Source organism: Talaromyces rugulosus, chromosome III (genome assembly GCF_013368755.1).
Source record: "Talaromyces rugulosus chromosome III, complete sequence".
Lineage (NCBI taxonomy): Eukaryota > Fungi > Ascomycota > Eurotiomycetes > Eurotiales > Trichocomaceae > Talaromyces > Talaromyces rugulosus.
Window position 1 is genome coordinate 3,387,600 of NC_049563.1, and position 18,621 is coordinate 3,406,220.

Genomic DNA, 18,621 nt, shown 5'->3' on the forward strand with positions numbered 1-18,621 from the left:
TGATGCTCGTTCAGCCGAATTCTGTTGCTTCGTATATCAGTTGAAAGCAGATCTATACTGGTAATATGTGGGATTGGACGACGCTAGTCTCTCTGGCGAGGCATATGATTGTGGAGGCCGACGAGGCATTCGAGGATACGCCTCTGTGTCGCCTTGCTCTATCTCCTTGATGCTCGCCCAAGGACGCTGTCTGCGATGTCGCCGTTGAGAACGTGCCTCAGTGATTCTGTGCGCGAACAAAAAGACATGCATGGCCCTTTTTCTGTTATTAGGTTCCGTGTCTGTCAGGCACAGGGGCAACCCTCACCATAGCGGAATAGCAAAGACGATGCCTGCCAACTCCAATGAACCGATATGGTACAGCTCCATAAAGCACTCTCGACTCCAAGTCTCAGCATTCATGCCAGATTCGCAGAGGGTCATTGCCAGTTGACCCTGTTCGCCACGCCATACGTTGAATGTGCCTCCCCAGATTGAGAATATCAGACCTGGAAGGAGAGCCGCCCAGATCAAAAAGTCCATTACCAATTCAACAGAACAAGGGATCTTCCGTGCTGTGTAAGCTGTGTAAACTGCCGTGTAGCTGTTGTGGAGAATTGCCAAAGCCAGCTTCGTTGCACTGTTCAGTTGAAAGCTTATGTGCATAGGAAGAGTCATTCATACCGGTGCAATGGAAATCCCATCCTGCCAGTCCCCTCTAACAGGGCCAGACGTGTGCTCAAACGTCCGATTCCACGGCTCGATAGCTGCTGCGAAGCAGGCAAGTGATATGAGAGCGAGAACGGCGCCGGCGCAACGAATAACTGTCTTTTTGAACAGCCATGCAGAGTTTCCAGACCGTATGATTCTCTGTCGAGTGCGTATCCAGAGGGAACGAAGACGTATAGATGGCTGCATGCTGAATGTTCGTAGTTGAAGCGATACTCTTTATGCGCTCAGACATCAGGCTCAGTAGAAGAACAATATGTCGTAGGATGAACGAAAGAAAAGAAAAGGCAAATCCTCCACGGTGGTGGTATTTAAATGGACAACAAAGTCCACGAAGACAAGCCATCACGTCAATTGGTACCAGGCGCCCCAGGAGTTATTGACAGGCCCATCTGTCAGAGTCGAGTGTCGTCTCAGGTGTGCTGCGTGTCATATTCATTACTAGTGTAACAGTTAGCATCCACAGTTCCAGGTGTTCCTACCACAATGCATTGACTAAGCTGATTGGAGACGAATGTGGCTTGCATCAAATAAGGTTGTCTCTGTAACATGAGACGAGGTCGCACCAGTCCATATGAAACTCCGACGGCGGCAAGGGGAAAGAGCCTGCATGTATCCTCGTGATCATCCACGCGAAAATAAAAAAATTATTTTACTCATACTCGAAATACACATTAAGGGCACAAATTCAGTTTAATCAGCGTTCATTATAGAATCTATTAACTAACATACAGCGTGTCTACTCCCAATATTTTTCAGTAAAATGGGAAGTAGGATAGAATACTCAACAACTACAGCTCGTTCCTCCAATCCCAAGCCCATGTCGAGAGGAAAAAAAACGGCCAAATATAAGCAAAAGCAAAAGCAAAAGCCGAAGCGTAGCATCCAAAGCCACAAAAAAAAAAATAAAAAAGATATGATAAACCAATCGCCTGAAAAAAACTCATTTGTGCGCCCCAATAAACCCACCCAGGTATTTTGAAGCAATGTCGAAGCAAAGGCCAAGAGCCAATCTGTACAAGAGGTGAACCAAAGGATACCTCAAAAAGCATCGTGGCACCCAAAATCCCAATAAAACGCCTCATCAAATCTTGGGATATCGCCCAGTGATTTGTCGAATCAAGCTGCTACTGCTACTTCTTGCTGGCTTGCAACTTCTCCACCAGCTTCAGTCTCGGCCCATGATCCCCAGAGCTCGCGCTTGGCCTTAATACGGAGAGGGCCACCAATGGCGTTTCTGCCTTGCTCAACTTTGACGGCATCCTTGGTTGCCAGCACAAGAGTCTCAAAGAACATCTTGGTAGCGTCGGCTTTCGATGTCTGCTTCTCTGGGCAAAGACTTTGGAACAATACAGCCTTCTTCTGCGGAGTGGCTGGTTCGGCAGCAGCTGAGCCGCCGAAACGCTCCCGCAACAAATGAACTGCGTGCTTGGTACCCAAAGAAACAGGGCCACTGTCAGTTGGGTGGATTGTGTCGTCTAGATCATCCAGTAGCAATCCTCCGTCTTCACTAGGAGCGCTTTCATCGCCAGGGAACTGAATATCGTCTTGCTGGAGGGTAGAATCGAGACCAATGCCTTCATCCAAGTTCTCGTCTCCTTCGTCACCAATGTCCAGAGCGGGGATGCTCACAGCGTCGATATCAATATCAGAAACGCCACTGTCGCGCTTGCGCTTGAGCTCGCCAGCCTTGCGGACAGCGTCAAACGACAGCATGTCCCGGAGCTCGGGTGCCCATCCACGACCACGGCTCTGGCCTAGCACGCTGGACACGAAATCACCATTCTTCTGCATCTGCATGAGAGTCAAGAGGACAGGGTCGCGAGGCAAGAAGGACGCGGGCTTGAGAATATCCGAGTGCTCTTCCTGGTGTTGCTTGATCGAGGATGAGCTCAGTTGAGTGTCGACATCGTGGCCGATAATCTTGCGTCGTTTAGCACGCTGGTTTTCTTGTGCGGCGCCCTCATCGTTAACCTGAGCATCATCCGCCTGAGGGGTAGCAAAACGATCAACAGATTGTCGCGGGGACTGCTCTGCACCTTCGGATTCGGGTGGTGGAATAGCCAACTCGCCGTCGTCGAGGTCCATTGGGCCATCATCATTGAGAAAGCGGTCGATGTCGTCATTGGTGTCGTTGCCAAAGTCCTTGTCCAAAGGGATATCATCGTCTCCCAGGTTCAGATCGAGGTCGATGGCATTGAGCTTTCCGTCTTCACTGAATAGATCTTCCTCCATGGGCCGAGGGGCAGGCGCATCTCGACCCATTTCGATACTGAAATCGTTTGCAAGAGGAGTGTCGTCTTCACCGAGGTCTAGATCAACCAAGGTGTGGTCTTCAAGACGCGCGGGTTCCTGAGATGCCAAGCGCTGGGTATCTGGCAGGAGCTGGCTGCCAAAGTCAAGGCCACCAGGATGCTTGCTTTCTGGTTCCAGGTTCAAGGACGGCAGCAAGAGGGAAGACGTGTCGAGATTCATGAACAAATCCGATTCGGTAAGAACATCAGGCAAAGTAATTCCGCCTGGCGGTAGGGTTACATTGCTTGGCAAATCATTGTTGTTTGTAAGTCGAAAGGCCTGTAGAATTGTTGTTAGCGCGTACGTTCAACAAGCAAAAAAAGAGGCAATACCATTTTGATTTTCATCAATGCTTCATTGCAATCGTCCAGCAAGTAACGTGCCTTGCGGCTGTAGATTCTGACAACACCAAGCAAAAGCTGGCCACTCAGACGAAGAGCCATGGGCGCTTGGCCCTGGTCAACAATGGCACTGACACTGCTTTCGATGTTGGATTGCAAAATATGGGATTTTGAGAGTTTGCGCTCGAGGTTGGCGGATAGCCAGACGCGAGCCAAAGGCCCGGTCTTGGACAGGAGGGTCTCCGAGTAAAACATCGCGTACTAATAGACGTCCAAAGTCTGATTCCAATCGACGTGTATCAAGACGTGTTCGAAGCGAGAACGCAGAGAGAGAGTGTGTGTGTTTGTGATTCACGAAAAGGGCACCCGTGGGTCCCAGAGTTGATGACGCGCCTATCCAAACACTGGCCGGTCGCGCAACACGACCACGGACGGGAGTCGGTTATAAAAAATTGCCAAACGGGTTTGCAGCACCAAAACGCGCGAGGAACCCGAGGCAAGGGCGATATAGACAGGTGTGCGTGGCGTGGTGTAGCGGGTGGTGGTGGTGAAGAGTGTGGGAGAAAGAGCAACAAAGTCAAGATTCGGGAGGTTGCGAGGGGCGGGTCGCGTTGGGTTGTGGCCACAGGCGGGAAAGCGCTTGCCCAGCCTCTTTTTGTTCTTTCCCGGGGGGACGCCGATTGGCATGGGAATGCGTGGCTGGGGTCACGTGTGCCGGCCGTTGCCTGGCAGACTGGGCCGCCAAGCCGTAGGACGGGGTCACGTGTGCAGACTTTCAGTAGCCTGTAGGGCCGCGCACCGCCACAGCTCGCCCCATCCGCCCTACTGTGGCTAGTGCGGCCGGCCCGCTCTAGCCTGCGCAGTGCGTATGCGCCTGTCGTTTTGGGACGCCAACTTACGTGGTTAAAACTTGCCTCTTGCATGAGACATCCGCCTGCTCTGTGTTTCTTAGCGCCCTCCTCGTCCTGTCTGTCATTTTTGCGCTCTCGTTTACATCCAGCGAAGACCGCTCCTGGCCTTATTTGCTCGCGATTGATGACAGCTTGCCTCTCCTGATTGCAAATCCTCCCGGCGTTATCAACGAAGTTTCCTGGATCGGCATGACCTTGATTTGGCCGTGAATACAGCTCCGGGTGTCGTCCCAGAGTGCGAGAAATAGATGTAAATGTCGCCGTCATCGGATTCGGCGCTGCCTCTACACAATGAGCGTTCTTCCCGGTCTCCGTCGCCGTATCCCGAACAACAGGCTGTGAAGGCACAAACACCATCGGTGGGTTTTACGCTGTCTTTGTTTTCTTCTTTTTTTTTTATGCGACAATACTGACTCCATGACAGTCCGTTACCTCCACGTATGCGTTTCTGGAACCGCAACAGGTCGCCGACCGTCTCAGCACGTCCTACACTAGCGGTCTATCACCCGCCGAGGCTGATATCCGATTACATCAAGATGGGCCAAATGAATTGCCGCACGAAGAGCCCGAGCCTTTGTGGCTGCGGTTTTTGAAACAATTCAAGGAACCGTTGATCTTGCTCCTGCTAGCATCCGCTGGGATATCTTTCTTTATGGGGAATTTCGACGACGCTATCAGTATTACGCTTGCAGTGACTATTGTGGTGACGGTGGGCTTCGTTCAGGAATACCGCTCAGAAAAGTCTCTAGAAGCATTGAACCGCCTAGTTCCTCATTACGCGCATCTCATTCGTGATGTCGTCCCAAACAGTGCTGTGGAATATGCAACCCAGGGGCTAGCTATCAATGAGATAGACCCCCAAAAATCACGCCCGGACTCGCCAGCCTCGATATCGAACGCTGTCAAATCGTCGAGTACAGTGCCCGCTGCACACTTGGTTCCAGGAGATTTGGTCCTGTTTACCACAGGCGATCGCATCCCTGCCGATATTCGAATTACTTCTGCTGCAGACTTGTCGATTGACGAATCTAACCTCACTGGAGAGAATGAACCCGTTTCCAAGTTCTCGGAAAAGTTGAACGCCGCCAAGGAAGCTACCTCTGCATCTCCTTTCTATGGTGCAGAGGGGACTAACATTCGCCTAAGTGAGCAACATAACATTGCTTTTATGGGGACTTTGGTGCGGTCAGGCTACGGTCAAGGCATTGTGATTGCTACTGGGGCCAATACGGAATTTGGACGCATCTCTACGTCTCTGCAAGAGATTGAAAGCCCTAGGACGCCACTTCAGTTATCGATGGATCGTCTGGGACAAGAGCTTAGCTATGTTTCGTTCGGTGTGATTGGTCTGATTGTTGTTATTGGATTGATTCAAGGGCGGCAATTGCTTGAAATGTTCACGATTGGCGTGTCACTTGCAGTTGCAGCTATTCCCGAAGGCCTTCCAATTATCGTCACCGTCACACTGGCCTTGGGAGTTTTGCGCATGGCTACAAGGGGTGCGATTATGAGAAGGCTTCCCAGCGTGGAAACTTTGGGTTCGGTGAATGTCATTTGCAGCGACAAGACGGGAACTTTGACCATGAGCCATATGACAGTCACCAGGATATGGCACTATGACTGTGATGAGCCGTTTGAAATCAAAGACAATGGACCTCCGGCACCTGGGCCTGCGCTGCAAAAGATACTACGAATCGGAAATATTGCCAACAATGCTCGTCTTTCCCGGGCTCATGCCAATTCACCACCCAGCGCCTCTTCCGCCGCTGTACTTTCATCAACTCTCGACGGGTCTTCGGATCATGTCAAAAGCAGGTGGGTTGGACAGCCCACGGATGTTGCAGTCCTTGATCTTCTTGACGCGTTTGGCGAAGACGACATTCGCGAGCAGCTCAGTGCCCGCGTAGCCGAGACACCATTTAGTTCTGAGAAGAAATGGATGGGTGTCATGATTGGCGGAAGTTCCCCTGGGGAAAACAACATGGCGTACATCAAGGGGGCTTTAGAAAAGGTCATTGACAGGTGCGATACGTACTTGACCAAGGATGGTCGAGAAGTAATCCTGGACGAACCACGGCGGAAAATTGCCCGAGAAGCTGCTGAAAAAATGGCTTCTGAAGGGCTTCGCGTTATAGCATTTGCAAGCGGGTCGGTGCGAGAAGGGACACGGTACAATCGAAGGCTAGGAAGTCGGAGTGCTACACCATCTCCTAATGTCGATCAATCGGCAGATGACGAGCAGTTCAACGGTCTTGTGTTTGCGGGATTAGTCGGCATGAACGACCCACCTCGCAAGGGTGTCCGGAAATCCATCCAGAGGCTCCTCGCCGGCCGAGTCAGGGTGATGATGATCACGGGAGATGCAGAAACGACGGCGGTAGCAATTGCACGCCAACTTGGGATCATTGTTAACGATACCCCAGACGCCCGAGCAGTAATGCGAGGAGATCAGATCGACCACATGAGCACGGCTGAACTATCCGAGGCCATTGCCAGGACGACGATTTTTGCGCGGACCAGTCCTGATCACAAACACAAGATTGTGCGAGCGTTGCAGGCTAGGGGAGACGTGGTGGCCATGACAGGAGACGGAGTCAACGACGCCCCAGCCCTGAAAAAGGCCGATATTGGAATCGCAATGGGCCGGCTAGGCACAGACGTGGCCAAGGAGGCAGCGGACATGATTCTCACAGACGACAACTTCTCCACGATCCTGCAGGCCATCGAGCAAGGCAAGGGCATTTTCTACAACATTCAAAATTTTATTACATTCCAGCTCAGCACGAGTGTTGCGGCACTGGGCTTGGTGCTACTGAGCACCATCATGGGACTTCACAACCCGCTGAACGCGATGCAAATCCTCTGGATCAACATCATCATGGACGGACCGCCAGCGCAATCACTCGGCGTCGAGCCCGTCGACCCAGCTGTAATGAACAGCCCGCCGCGGCCGAAACACGCTCGCGTGCTCACAAAGCCACTAATCCAGCGCGTCCTCACGCAAGCAGGGCTCATCATGCTCGGCACTCTGATCATCTACGTGCACGAAATGGGCGACGCCGACGACGAGCTGAATCCCGGCCACGTCTCGCGCGTAGTAACCAACCACGACACCACCATGACTTTTACCTGCTTCGTCTTCTTCGACATGTTCAACGCCCTGACCTGCCGCAGCGACAGCAAATCCGTCCTCCGTGGCGAGATCTCACTTTTGGGCAATAAAATGTTCAACTACGCCGTGGCTGGCTCGCTCATCGGCCAACTCGGTGTTATTTACCTCCCCTTTTTGCAATCTGTTTTTCAAACAGAGGCCCTCAAATTGACCGACCTGCTCAAATTGGTGGTCTTGGCGAGCGGAGTGTTTTGGGTCGACGAGGCTAGAAAGTATTATAAAATGTTGCAGCGACGAAGAAGTCCCGGGCCGATGTATAGTCACAACGTGTGATCAATTTTTTTTTTTTTTTTTTTTTTTCTTGCTTTTAGTTTTTTTTGTGAGTTTTTTGAGTTGTATCATTTTTTTTCTTTGAGAGTGTTGGGTTGTGGCTTTGTTCTCGTGTATATGTAGTCAAGTCTCCCTTTTTTGATGAATAGCGATGAGGGTCATGAATTCATACAGATATTCAGTGTATTGTATGAGCATACAATAGATTAATTAGTATTTGCATAAAACATAATTTTTTTTTTTCCAAATGACAATACTACCACGTACTAATTAACCTTTGGGGTTTATATTGCAAATCCATTTATTTCATCAAATTCTATCTCATTTTTTTTATGTGCCGTACAACAAACAGAGACTAAACAAAAATGAAAAGAAAAAAGGGATCACCGGCTCCAAACCGAAAGGAAAAAAGAAGAAAAAAAGGTGTGCGCTGTTTTATGTCGTCGCGTGTAGAATTACAGTAGAAGAAAAATAAATTTCAGCGTCAAGCTGAAGGAAGACAGAAAAATAGAAGAGAAAAAAAAAAAAACTAGCTTGTCCTAGTTGGAGATGTCAAGAATTAGAGGGATATCGGAGTACAGAGTATGTAGATGTAGAAGGGTATAGCTCAAAAAACACGACGATAAAATAATAAAACGCCAGTCAAAAAAGAAGTGAAAAAGTAGTTGATACATAGAAATCTATTCGGTTTTTTCGCTCTCGACCACAGGAGGACCTTGGTCAGGAGAGTGTTGTTGTTGCTCCGCTACGGCTTGTCGTGGTGCCGGCGGGATACCGTTGCTGGAGGAGTAGTTGTTATAGTTATTGGCCTCGATAATCTCCTGGCTACGCTTGGCTTCTGGTGTTGGGGCCTCGAGCATGGTGCTGTGCGCCTCGATGCCGTAGCGGTCGGCGTGCGGGATTTCGTGGCCGTCGGCGAGTTGGGCGGCCTTTTGAGGGGTCCAGGCGAGGTAGTCTCTTCGGACTTCAACGTAATCATAAGCAAACTCTCCGAGCTGGTCGTCGTCCATGCCGAGCAGCTCGGCTTCCTCAGAGGCGCGGAGTTTGAGACCAGGCGTGATGTTGATCAGGTAGGCGATGATCGCCGACATGACAAAGGCGTATCCACAGGCGGCAACGATGTATGCAACCTGAATGTAGAGCTGGCGGTAGTTGTGTGTAATCCAACCACCTGGCATGCCAATATTGACACCGTCCAAACCAATGATTGCGTCCGAGGCAAACAGAGCATTGGCAAGGAGACCGATAATGCCGGCGACGCCGTGTTCAGCAAACACATCCATAGAGTCGTCGATTTTGATCCAGTACTTGACTGCAAAAAAGTTAGTTTCAGCTTTCAATAGCAGGTGGTTTCCAATGACGAACCTTTGGTGGCATAATTGCACACGATTCCAGTGACTATTCCCAGAATGACACTTGCCCATGGAGTTATAAAACCCGAAGCAGGAGTGGCAGCAACCAGCCCAGAAATAGTGCCAGAGCACCAGCCGACCATGGACCACTTCCTTGCCAATCGCCAGTCCAAAAGAACCCAGGCAATGGCAGCAAAAGTAGCAGCAATGTTAGAGTTCCAGCACGCCATGGTGGCACGCAGGTTGGCGCCAAAAGAAGAACCGCCGTTGAATCCGAGCCAGCCAAACCACAGGAAAACCGTTCCCAGCAGGATGAGGGACACGTTGTGAGGACGGAAATTGAGCATCATTCGTTCCTGGCGGCGACCGAGGACCATGGAGTAGGCGAGCGCGGAGAGGCCAGAGCCGATTTCGACGGGGCCACCACCGGCGTAATCCATCACGCCGTACGCGTAGCCCCAGCCGTTGACGTTCCACGCCCAGCAGGCAAGCGGACAGTAGACGATTGTAGCCCAGAGGAAGGTGAAAACCATGGCGGGTAGTAGGCGGCCTCGTTCGGCAACGGCGCCCATGACGATGGCAGCGGTGACGGCACAGAATTGCATCTAACTAGTTAGTTTTGAATTTACAAGAAGAGAAAAGACCGCTTACCTGGTAAAAGGCATACAACAGCTCTGGCACGAGTGGTGAACCCGGGCTGGGTGCACCAAGCGTGTTCATCAAACCAAAGCTATGCAGATTCCCAATAAAGCCATTGGTCGCTGTGGGCGAAAAGGCCAAGGAATAACCCCAAAAGTACCACTGAAAAGTAACAACAGACATTGAGCCCATGCAGGCCCAGATCATGCTCAGGGCAGACTTGCGGCGTGCAAGGCCAGAGTAGAGAAAGCCGAGGCCTGGCACCATGACCATGACCATGGCCGAGGCGACGATGATGTAGGCCTGGTCACCGGACTGATACCATTTGTTCAAGTTTTCGATGTCTACCCAAGTCAGTACGATATATAAACCAATGGACATGTGCAGACTGACGTGAATCACCGCCCAGTTCTGCATTGGTGGTCAGGGAGTAATCTGCAGGGGCGCCAGTCCAGTTGTACGAGGCATATCCCGGAGCGTAGGGCGCCTGGCCAGTAGATGACGACATGACTGTTCTGTTCTTCTCGGCTGGAAATAGTGAAATCGGGAAGTGAGGTTGAGGTTGAGGCTGAGGTTCAGTGCTGGTCAACAGCTGTGCGAATTTTTTTTTTTTTTTCAAAAAAAAAGCTGACACCCTCAATGTCTTCTTCTTCTTCTTCTTCTTCTCCCGGGCAAGCTGGAGAGAAAGAAAGCAATGGCGAGAATGGAGCGACTCGGCGTACGTATATATTTTTCTGGAAAGGGCCGGGCAGGGCGTGGGTGGGTCTGGGCCGGGAGGCAGCTGTCGTGGGGAATAAATTGTGATTATGATTTGAATTTGCAATGGTAATGGGAATGATTAATGGGTCGATCGAGATAGACAAGACTTTTAGGAGCGCGCTAGCAGACGGCGGATCGCGTGTTCATAGGCCCGGAGCGGACCAGCGGCGAGTAATAGTCAGGACGTAGCTTATTCTTGTTGTTGGACAAAGGTATTGTTGTTTGGGCTGAGTTGGACTGAGATGAGAGTAGTGTTAGTGATGGATGATGAATGAATGGTAGTAGTAGTCGTCTGTCAGAGCACAGGGAGAGCAAAGGGAAAATGCCAGAGGGGGGAAAATCGGAGAAGGAAGGAAGAGGAAAAAAAAAAAAAAAAAAATACCAAAGCGCGCGGCTGATTGGGCACCAGCAGGCCGGCGAGATACCAGGCAAATCAGGCAAACAGCAACTTGTTAAATTCCGCACAGTCTCCAAGAAAAAGAGGTCAAAACAGAAGAGAAATAGAACTCCAAGAGTCTCAAGTCTCAAGAAGCGTCATCTGGCCGGACTCGAGCCCGATCGGGACCCAGCCGGGGCGTGGCAATTGCCTTCTTGCAGCGGTTTTGAAGGTCGGAGGGCCATCGGATCTGGCGATCGCCCGGCCAATTGCGTGTGGGAAACTGTATTTTTATCCTCATCCTCAGCCCACGGAAAAAGCAAACAGAAAAACAAGAAAAACAATAAACGCGCTTAGCGGGCACCGGCTGTGACATATATAGCCCTCGAGTTCTGAGCCTCTGATAAGATGAGCATCGTGACTCGCATCTCTCCAGCAGCCCGTTATCTGGTTATCTAGAGATAGGAAGTAATTAAGCAGCCCTCTACCTCTACACGTTCTTTGCGTACACACACACTGCTGTTACTGTCAGGGTATTTCCAGCTGGTCGTCCCAAAAAGGTCTACGAGAAACAGCCCTGATTGGCCAGAGATAAAGATTGAACGGCCCTGGTCGCCACGCCCCACAATTGTGGGTCGTCGTGCATGGCTAGTGGCTGCCGCGTTCGGCATAGGCGACAAGGGATCCCTGTCGCTATCGCGGGCTCTGGTTGGCTGCAGATAAGGCTTGTTTGGGTGCAGCCTGATTGGCTGGACGCATTTTGCTTATTTTCGTCTGGAGATCTCCAATTTACGGGGTGCGGTCACGTGCATCCCTTTCCTATTTTCCCCGGCGGCAGCGACATCGGCCAGTGCATGCTAATAATACGATACACCACCATGTCAGCACGGAGTATGTTATACACCATGAGAACTTCTGTAGGACGGCATCTGTACCAGGTACCACAATCTCACGATCCCATCTGTCACTACGCCCGGGTACATGGGTAACTCTAAAGCGACCACACAAACTCATGACTGGTATATGCAATATTCTATATAATAAATAGTATGTAGACGTAGATAGCTGCAAAGTATACTACCGCACCATCGCCCGCGCCCGCGTGCGCTCCTCGGCGTTGAGCTTGTCCACCACCTCCGCCGCCTCACCAGCACCAACCACCTCGTCCCACTCGTCCTCGTCCATCGCCATCACCATCGTCAGCTGCACGCAGCGCGCAAACGTGTCGCGGTGCCGGTACCGCACCGGCGTGCCCTGGCTGCTGCCCACCTCGATCACCGCGTTGACAATCCCCGCGACATCCCGCTCCAGCCGCGTCGCGCCCAGCGGGTTGACGCGTGCGTGGTACGACCACAGCCGCTTCTCTAGTAGTCGCGCCAGATATGCCACCGTCACCGTGAGCAGCCGGTCAAACGCCGTCGTCGTGAGGATTCGCGACATTGGTAGTAGCAGTTCCGCCCATGCCGCTGCAAACCGCGGCCGGACAAGCTCTGCCCGACTGTGTTCTTCGTCCTCTTCGTCCTCTTCGTCGTCGTACGACTGGTATGTGCTGGTGGGATCGTCGGCGTTTTGTGGCTGGTACTCAATATCCCGAAAGGCATCCGCAAGAATGGGCCGCAGTCGACCCTTGATCACGTTGTTGAACACGACCTGAATCGCGTTCGATATCAATTCGTTGGCCTTGGTCTCGAACGATGCCGACAGCGACTGCAGGGCCTGGCTGACAACAGTAGCATCGTCTGCCAGAGGAAACAACGACTCCAACCCGCCCGCCGCTTCGTCTGCTCCGCTGGACTTGCCGCGGTCAACATGCCCACGCACAATCCGTCGGATGTAATCAACGGCGACATCCAGGTTGTTGATCAGCACGAGAAACGCAACTACCGTTGGCTCCGGTTGCTGCGTGCCCTGAACCGGCGGCCTTATATAGTATTCATCTCGCATCTTCCGCTGCACCATTCCAATGAAATCGGTGCCCAATATCCGCGACACTGTCGGTATGACATTGGTGACTACCTGTACCTGAGCCGTGGCGATGGATTGCTGCAGCACTTTATTGACAATGTACATAATATCGTCCACCGCTGAGGTGATGTGCGGTCGCTCGGAAGTGAGAGGCCGGTGGACATTCAATGTCAGCCCCGAAGGCTGCTCGTCCAGTTGAAACGCTTTCTCCACTGACCGACGGAAGAAGAACATGGTCATCGTGTTAAAGGGTGCTATCAATCGGTCTCGAATCTTTTTGGCCAAAGAAGACGTCACCAAAAAGTCCGGGAGTACCAGGGGAGCTTCTGTATTCTCCGCCTCTTCCGGGGGCTGCTATTTTGTCAATATAACTTATATTTATTTTATTTTGGGTTTAAGGGCACTCACTGCGCAGTTGTCGGCTAAAAATCGAGTGTAAAGTGACCACCTCCCCAGCATAACAGCCAGCTCGTTAAGAATGCCGTCGACTTCTTTCATGTCAACCCCTTCATCCTCTGTGGATGTGCTGTCTCTGTTTGCCGGCGACCCCGTTCTTGGTGTGCCTGCTGATCGTTGTGTTGGCAGAAAACTCTGGACCAAGAATGTAAAAGCATAAGACTTGGTCTCGGTCAACTTGCGATCGACGTTCTTCTCATCGCTCCATGTATCAATAATAATCCCCCCCTGAACGTCAGCTTCAACTTGTAGCCTCTCAATCACTCGTGTCATTTTGCCGGACCCGTAGTGGCGCTCCACCAGACCACCATGTCCATCAACAATCTGGGCGATGTGCTCAAACAGTTTCGTAAGCGCCGTTGCATAGAAATAACCTTCCTTTCCTTGCATGTTCTCCGGACCCGTGCTTAGGTTAGACCGTGCCCTTGAGGCCACTCCTTGACAGACATATCGGCCGTACACATCCAAACCAACTTCAGACCGACCGATAAGAGGGAACAATTTAAAAAACCGGGTTATCTTGGCGCCATTGGTCTCCTTGACAGCCTTGTCGAACTCGCGGAGAAACAGGCCACACAGAGACTCCGACGCATTATTCAATGTCACGCTCGGCGGGTCGGGAACTTCAGCGGTAGGCACAATCTGGGCAGCAAAGGCGCCGTGAACCACTTCCGGAGGGATTTTGGATGCGCGGTTCAGATAGCTGGCAGCCGTCTCCCAGTCCTGGGGTCCTTCCATCGACCCTGTCACGCCCAGCACACACGCCTTCAGCTCGGCCACCTGCTCGACCACCTCCAGCGTCGCTTTGACTCGGGCCTGTTCCAGGTCTAGTCGTCGCACCGCGCTCGACAGACGGCCGGCCGTCGTGGCGGCGCCCGAGAGCATTCCATTGCTGATATTCCGTGTCGTGCTTGCCTGCGAGCCCAGGTGGGCACGCAGTAGATCCAGGCGTCCGAGTTCCCGCGAAAAGTCTTGTTGTGATGCTACCAGGGCGTCGAGGCGGGCTGTCACCGCGGCTTCCTGGTCGTGCAGGTGCGACAGCGTCGCTTTGATTTCTGACACGGAGCTGGCATTGAAGATGTCTGGCGATGGCGAGGCCACATGAGAGCCGTTGGTGTCTGCGAGTATGCCGTTGGCTGTGGACATGTTGGGCCGCGGGGAAGGTTGACTGTTGACAGATGGAAGCGGCGTCGATGTTCTGTCAGGGGCAGAATAGCCCGCCCCACCGGCATGCGGCTTTCCCATTGGCCAGTCTGCGGGCGGTCAGCCAGAAGTTACCTGCAACACAGCCTACAAATAACAAATTCACACAGTTAGATAATCCTGGCAGAAGAGCCTCAATCTTTCAAAAGACAACTTACAAACTGACACGTACAACGTGCAATACTGGAGCCTGCAGGCCAGCCCTGGGGCGCAGCGCGTTACTGTATCGGGACTGGTTTGCGGATTGACGTTATCTGCCTGGAGCTGGCAAATCGTCATAAATATTGCACTCGTCCTCCACCACACATCAATTGATGTCAATAAAACTACCTAAACCTCGACCCAGGGCCTTTGAAGAGTAGTTCAATCGCAAAACTCGACTAACGCTCTCACATTCAAAATAGGCCGCTATCACAAACCGCAGCGCTCGCATCCCAAGAGGAGCCGCAGGCGGGGCAGCAAGATGGGCAACGAAGCTTCCACGCCCATAGACGACGGCGTTCGCCCGGCAACCTTGAAGCGGCGAGACCTGGAGTCGGTGGCTAGTTATATCCTCAAGAAAAATGCTCGACGCATTGTGGTGCTGGTGAGAGAAAATTTGGCTTCCTTCATGCAAACTTTATATACTAAATTTACATCCGCAGACCGGGGCCGGCATCAGTACGTCGGCGGGCATACCAGACTTCAGATCGCCAGATACGGGAATCTACTCCAATCTCGCTCACCTCGACCTCCCAGACCCCGAAGCGGTGTTCAGTATCAACTTCTTCCGGGAAAACCCCGTTCCCTTTTACACACTGGCCAGGGAGCTCTATCCAGGTCGATATCGACCAACCATTGCCCACTCGTTCATCACGCTACTACATAGAAAAGACCGGCTTTTGAAACTCTTTACGCAAAACATTGATTGTTTAGAACGGGCCGCCGGTGTCCCAGGCGACAAAATCATCGAGGCCCACGGAAGCTTTGCCTCGCAGCACTGCATTGACTGCAAGAGCGAGTATCCGGATGATCTCATTAGAGAAGCTGTCGAAAAGGGCCATGTCCCTCACTGTCTGACACCGCAATGTAACGGGCTGGTCAAGCCTGATATTGTCTTTTTCGGCGAAGCCCTCCCCGCAGACTTTTTCAGCAACCGCGAGCTCCCCGCCGAGGCCGATTTGTGTATTGTCATGGGCACCAGTCTCACAGTCCAGCCGTTTGCCAGTCTGCCAAGCTTCTGCCGCGACGAGACGCCTCGCGTGCTCATCAATATGGAACGAGTTGGCGGTCTGGGATCCCGTGCTGACGACGTGCTCCTCCTGGGAGACTGTGATGCAGGTGTGCGCAAATTGGCGCAGGCGCTGGGGTGGCTGGAGGAATTAGAAGCGCTCTGGGAAGAGACGAATCCGGATAAAGAGGCCAGAAAAAGGGAAACAGCGCCAAAGAAAACTCGCGATGAGCAGTTGCACGACGAGGTCGACCGTCTCACCGCTGACATTGACCGTGCGCTGCATTTGTCGAGCAGTCACCAGGACCGTGTGCGCGGGCACTTGGCCAAGGAGAACGATAACAACAAGCAGCCTACAGGCGAGCAAGACGACAAAACTCTTCGGTCAAATGCAGGGGGGAGCGAGCAAGGCGGATTGGGTCATGTGTATCCGCATCTAGACAAGAAATCGGCATTGTGATATAGACTGGATTGATGCTGTTCATAGTTCATAGTTCATGGTTCATACTTTATAATTACATGCTAGCCTGACCGGCGGCACCAAGAACTGCCTATAATAACTCCGAGTAAAAAATTATACAGAATAATATGATGCATCTTGCAGCGTCGAGGCGGTGTGCGGGGAAGAAGACGTGAAGCTCTCTCACCGGACTGCGAGAGCCCGAAGCCTGGGCCCCGCCGCCGCCGCCCCACGTCTGGTCCTGCCTTGCTAGGTCGATGACATCCATCCCGGTTTCCTTCTTTTCTTCTCTTTTTCTCTTCTTCTGCCCCTCGTGTTCTTCTCTGCGCCCATTCTGTCATCTTGCCCCGAGAACTACTCTTATTCTTCCTGTGTCTTGTCGTCGCTGAACCGCCATCATGGTTGGAATTGGTCCCCGGCGCCGGCCCTCCCGTAAGGGTAAGTAGCTGCCCCTCACTGGCTGGCTCGTCTGCCATTGATGAGGCTGAACAATTCGTGCCGCAACAGGTTCTATGACCGATATCCCCAAGAATCTGTTGGACCAGATCAAGGAGTTTGAAGATGTCTTTACCGTCGACCGCCAGAAGCTCAAGGAGGTCGTGGCTCACTTTATCAAGGAGCTGGAGAAAGGTAACCCCCACCTCTATCGCTTTGTCTCTTTTCGTGATACTAATTTCTATCTATCTATCCAGGTTTGAGTGTCGAAGGAGGCAACATTGTAAGTCCCGCGCCAGCCAACCCAGGAGCAAACAATTAATTGACTATCGTCAAGCCGATGAACGTGACTTGGGTCTTTGGATTCCCCAACGGTGACGAACAGGGCACCTTCCTTGCCCTTGACATGGGCGGTACCAACCTGCGTGTGTGTGAAATCGAGTTGACCGAGGAGCGCGGAGAGTTTGACATCACGCAATCGAAATACCGTATCCCGGAAGAGCTGAAAACGGGCACCGCCGAGGAACTGTGGGAATATATTGCCGACTGCCTGCAGCAATTCATCGAGTATCACCACGAAAATGAAGAGCTCTCCAACCTCCCTCTGGGCTTTACCTTTTCTTATCCCGCCACCCAGGAATACATTGACCATGGTGTGCTGCAACGATGGACCAAGGGTTTCGACATTGAAGGCGTCGAAGGCAAAGATGTCGTTCCACCGTTCGAGGAGGTTTTGAGAAAGAGGGTATGCGATCTAATTAAGAATTAACATTCACAACCGCTGACGAGCTAGGGCCTCCCCATCAAAACCACCGCACTGATCAACGATACCACCGGAACCCTGATTGCCTCTGCCTACACCGACTCCGATATGAAGATTGGATGTATCTTCGGCACCGGCGTCAATGCCGCGTACATGGAAGATGCCGGGTCTATCCCCAAGATTGCGCACCTTAACCTGCCACCTGATACTCCCATTGCCATCAACTGTGAATACGGCGCCTTTGACAACGAGCACGTGGTTCTCCCACGCACAAAGTACGATATCGTCATTGACCGGGACTCGCCTCGGCCGGGTCAACAGGCTTTCGAGAAGATGACCGCCGGCTTGTACCTGGGTGAAATTTATCGATTGGCCCTTTTGGACGTCATTGAGACCAAGCCTGGGCTCATTTGCGAAAAACAAGACGTTTCTAAACTGCGGAAGCCTTACTCACTCGACGCCTCCTTCCTGTCTGCTATCGAAGAGGACCCCTTTGAGAACTTGCAAGAGACCCAGGAACTCTTTGAGCGCGTTCTTAACCTCAAGCTGGTCAAGTCTGAGCTCGAAATGTGCCGTCGACTAGCCGAGCTCATTGGCACGCGGGCAGCTCGCCTGTCTGCGTGCGGTGTCGCTGCAATTTGCACAAAGAAGAATATTGAGCGATGCCACGTTGGTGCGGACGGCTCAGTGTTTACCAAATACCCACACTTCAAGGCCCGTGGCGCCCAGGCCCTGCGCGAGATCCTTGACTGGCCGGACAACGAAAAGGACAAGGTTGTGATCATGCCTGCCGAAGATGGATCTGGCGTGGGAGCGGCCTTGATTGCCGCCCTGACGCTGAAGCGCGTCAAGGAGGGCAATGTCGCAGGTATCCGGGACAAGAACTCGATGTTGAAGTTGATCTGATACAGGTAATCGTCAGGTTGATGAAGAACATACATGTGTACGTAGATAGATCAAGAAAACTTGACTAATGACTTTGAGTGTATTTTATTTTTGATGATTGTATTCGTATCTGTATTGACCTTTGATAATAAGTAGTACCTTTACCAGCTGCTGATCCCATCATAGCTTATACAGCCTGGCAGACTTGTCGGTTGGCTACTATTTACAAGTAGTTCTTTGATATCCGGACAAGAAAGCGATCGATATGCGGAGAATGAGCCGAGGCCCACCGCGGCTATGTCTTCCCCGCGTTTTGGAGCTCCGAGCTGGCCCAACGCTATTTTGACCCTAACATATATAATCCACCCATTGTCCAGCCGTTCAATCCAACCCTGTTCTTTCTAGGGTGCTAATGCCAAAT

The 18,621-nt window shown here is 52.0% G+C and overlaps 7 protein-coding genes across 7 annotated transcripts; 3 read left to right on the plus strand and 4 right to left on the minus strand.

The window, feature by feature from the left end:
• Positions 1-36: 36 nt before the first annotated feature.
• Positions 37-897, minus strand: TRUGW13939_06040 (uncharacterized protein; the record flags this gene model as incomplete). Its single annotated transcript, XM_035489197.1, has 3 exons — positions 37-256; positions 308-609; positions 664-897. 3 exons carry the CDS (start codon positions 895-897, stop codon positions 37-39), a joined length of 756 nt encoding a protein of 251 aa, XP_035345090.1.
• A 930-nt stretch (positions 898-1,827) lies between these two features.
• Positions 1,828-3,599, minus strand: TRUGW13939_06041 (uncharacterized protein; the record flags this gene model as incomplete). The annotated part of the gene is made up of 2 exons (XM_035489198.1): positions 1,828-3,282; positions 3,336-3,599. The coding sequence occupies 2 exons, from the start codon at positions 3,597-3,599 to the stop codon at positions 1,828-1,830; spliced, it is 1,719 nt and encodes a 572-aa protein (XP_035345091.1).
• Positions 3,600-4,509: 910 nt separating this feature from the next.
• Positions 4,510-7,700, plus strand: TRUGW13939_06042 (uncharacterized protein; the record flags this gene model as incomplete). Its single annotated transcript, XM_035489199.1, has 2 exons — positions 4,510-4,614; positions 4,680-7,700. The coding sequence occupies 2 exons, from the start codon at positions 4,510-4,512 to the stop codon at positions 7,698-7,700; spliced, it is 3,126 nt and encodes a 1,041-aa protein (XP_035345092.1).
• A 677-nt stretch (positions 7,701-8,377) lies between these two features.
• TRUGW13939_06043 (uncharacterized protein) lies at positions 8,378-10,196 on the minus strand (the record flags this gene model as incomplete). Its single annotated transcript, XM_035489200.1, has 4 exons — positions 8,378-9,009; positions 9,063-9,654; positions 9,701-10,032; positions 10,082-10,196. 4 exons carry the CDS (start codon positions 10,194-10,196, stop codon positions 8,378-8,380), a joined length of 1,671 nt encoding a protein of 556 aa, XP_035345093.1.
• Positions 10,197-11,900: 1,704 nt separating this feature from the next.
• Positions 11,901-14,390, minus strand: TRUGW13939_06044 (uncharacterized protein; the record flags this gene model as incomplete). Its single annotated transcript, XM_035489201.1, has 2 exons — positions 11,901-13,139; positions 13,197-14,390. 2 exons carry the CDS (start codon positions 14,388-14,390, stop codon positions 11,901-11,903), a joined length of 2,433 nt encoding a protein of 810 aa, XP_035345094.1.
• Positions 14,391-14,910: 520 nt separating this feature from the next.
• On the plus strand, positions 14,911-16,117 carry TRUGW13939_06045 (uncharacterized protein; the record flags this gene model as incomplete). The annotated part of the gene is made up of 2 exons (XM_035489202.1): positions 14,911-15,033; positions 15,092-16,117. 2 exons carry the CDS (start codon positions 14,911-14,913, stop codon positions 16,115-16,117), a joined length of 1,149 nt encoding a protein of 382 aa, XP_035345095.1.
• A 398-nt stretch (positions 16,118-16,515) lies between these two features.
• On the plus strand, positions 16,516-18,221 carry TRUGW13939_06046 (uncharacterized protein; the record flags this gene model as incomplete). The annotated part of the gene is made up of 5 exons (XM_035489203.1): positions 16,516-16,555; positions 16,625-16,747; positions 16,810-16,835; positions 16,890-17,297; positions 17,346-18,221. 5 exons carry the CDS (start codon positions 16,516-16,518, stop codon positions 18,219-18,221), a joined length of 1,473 nt encoding a protein of 490 aa, XP_035345096.1.
• Positions 18,222-18,621: the final 400 nt, after the last annotated feature.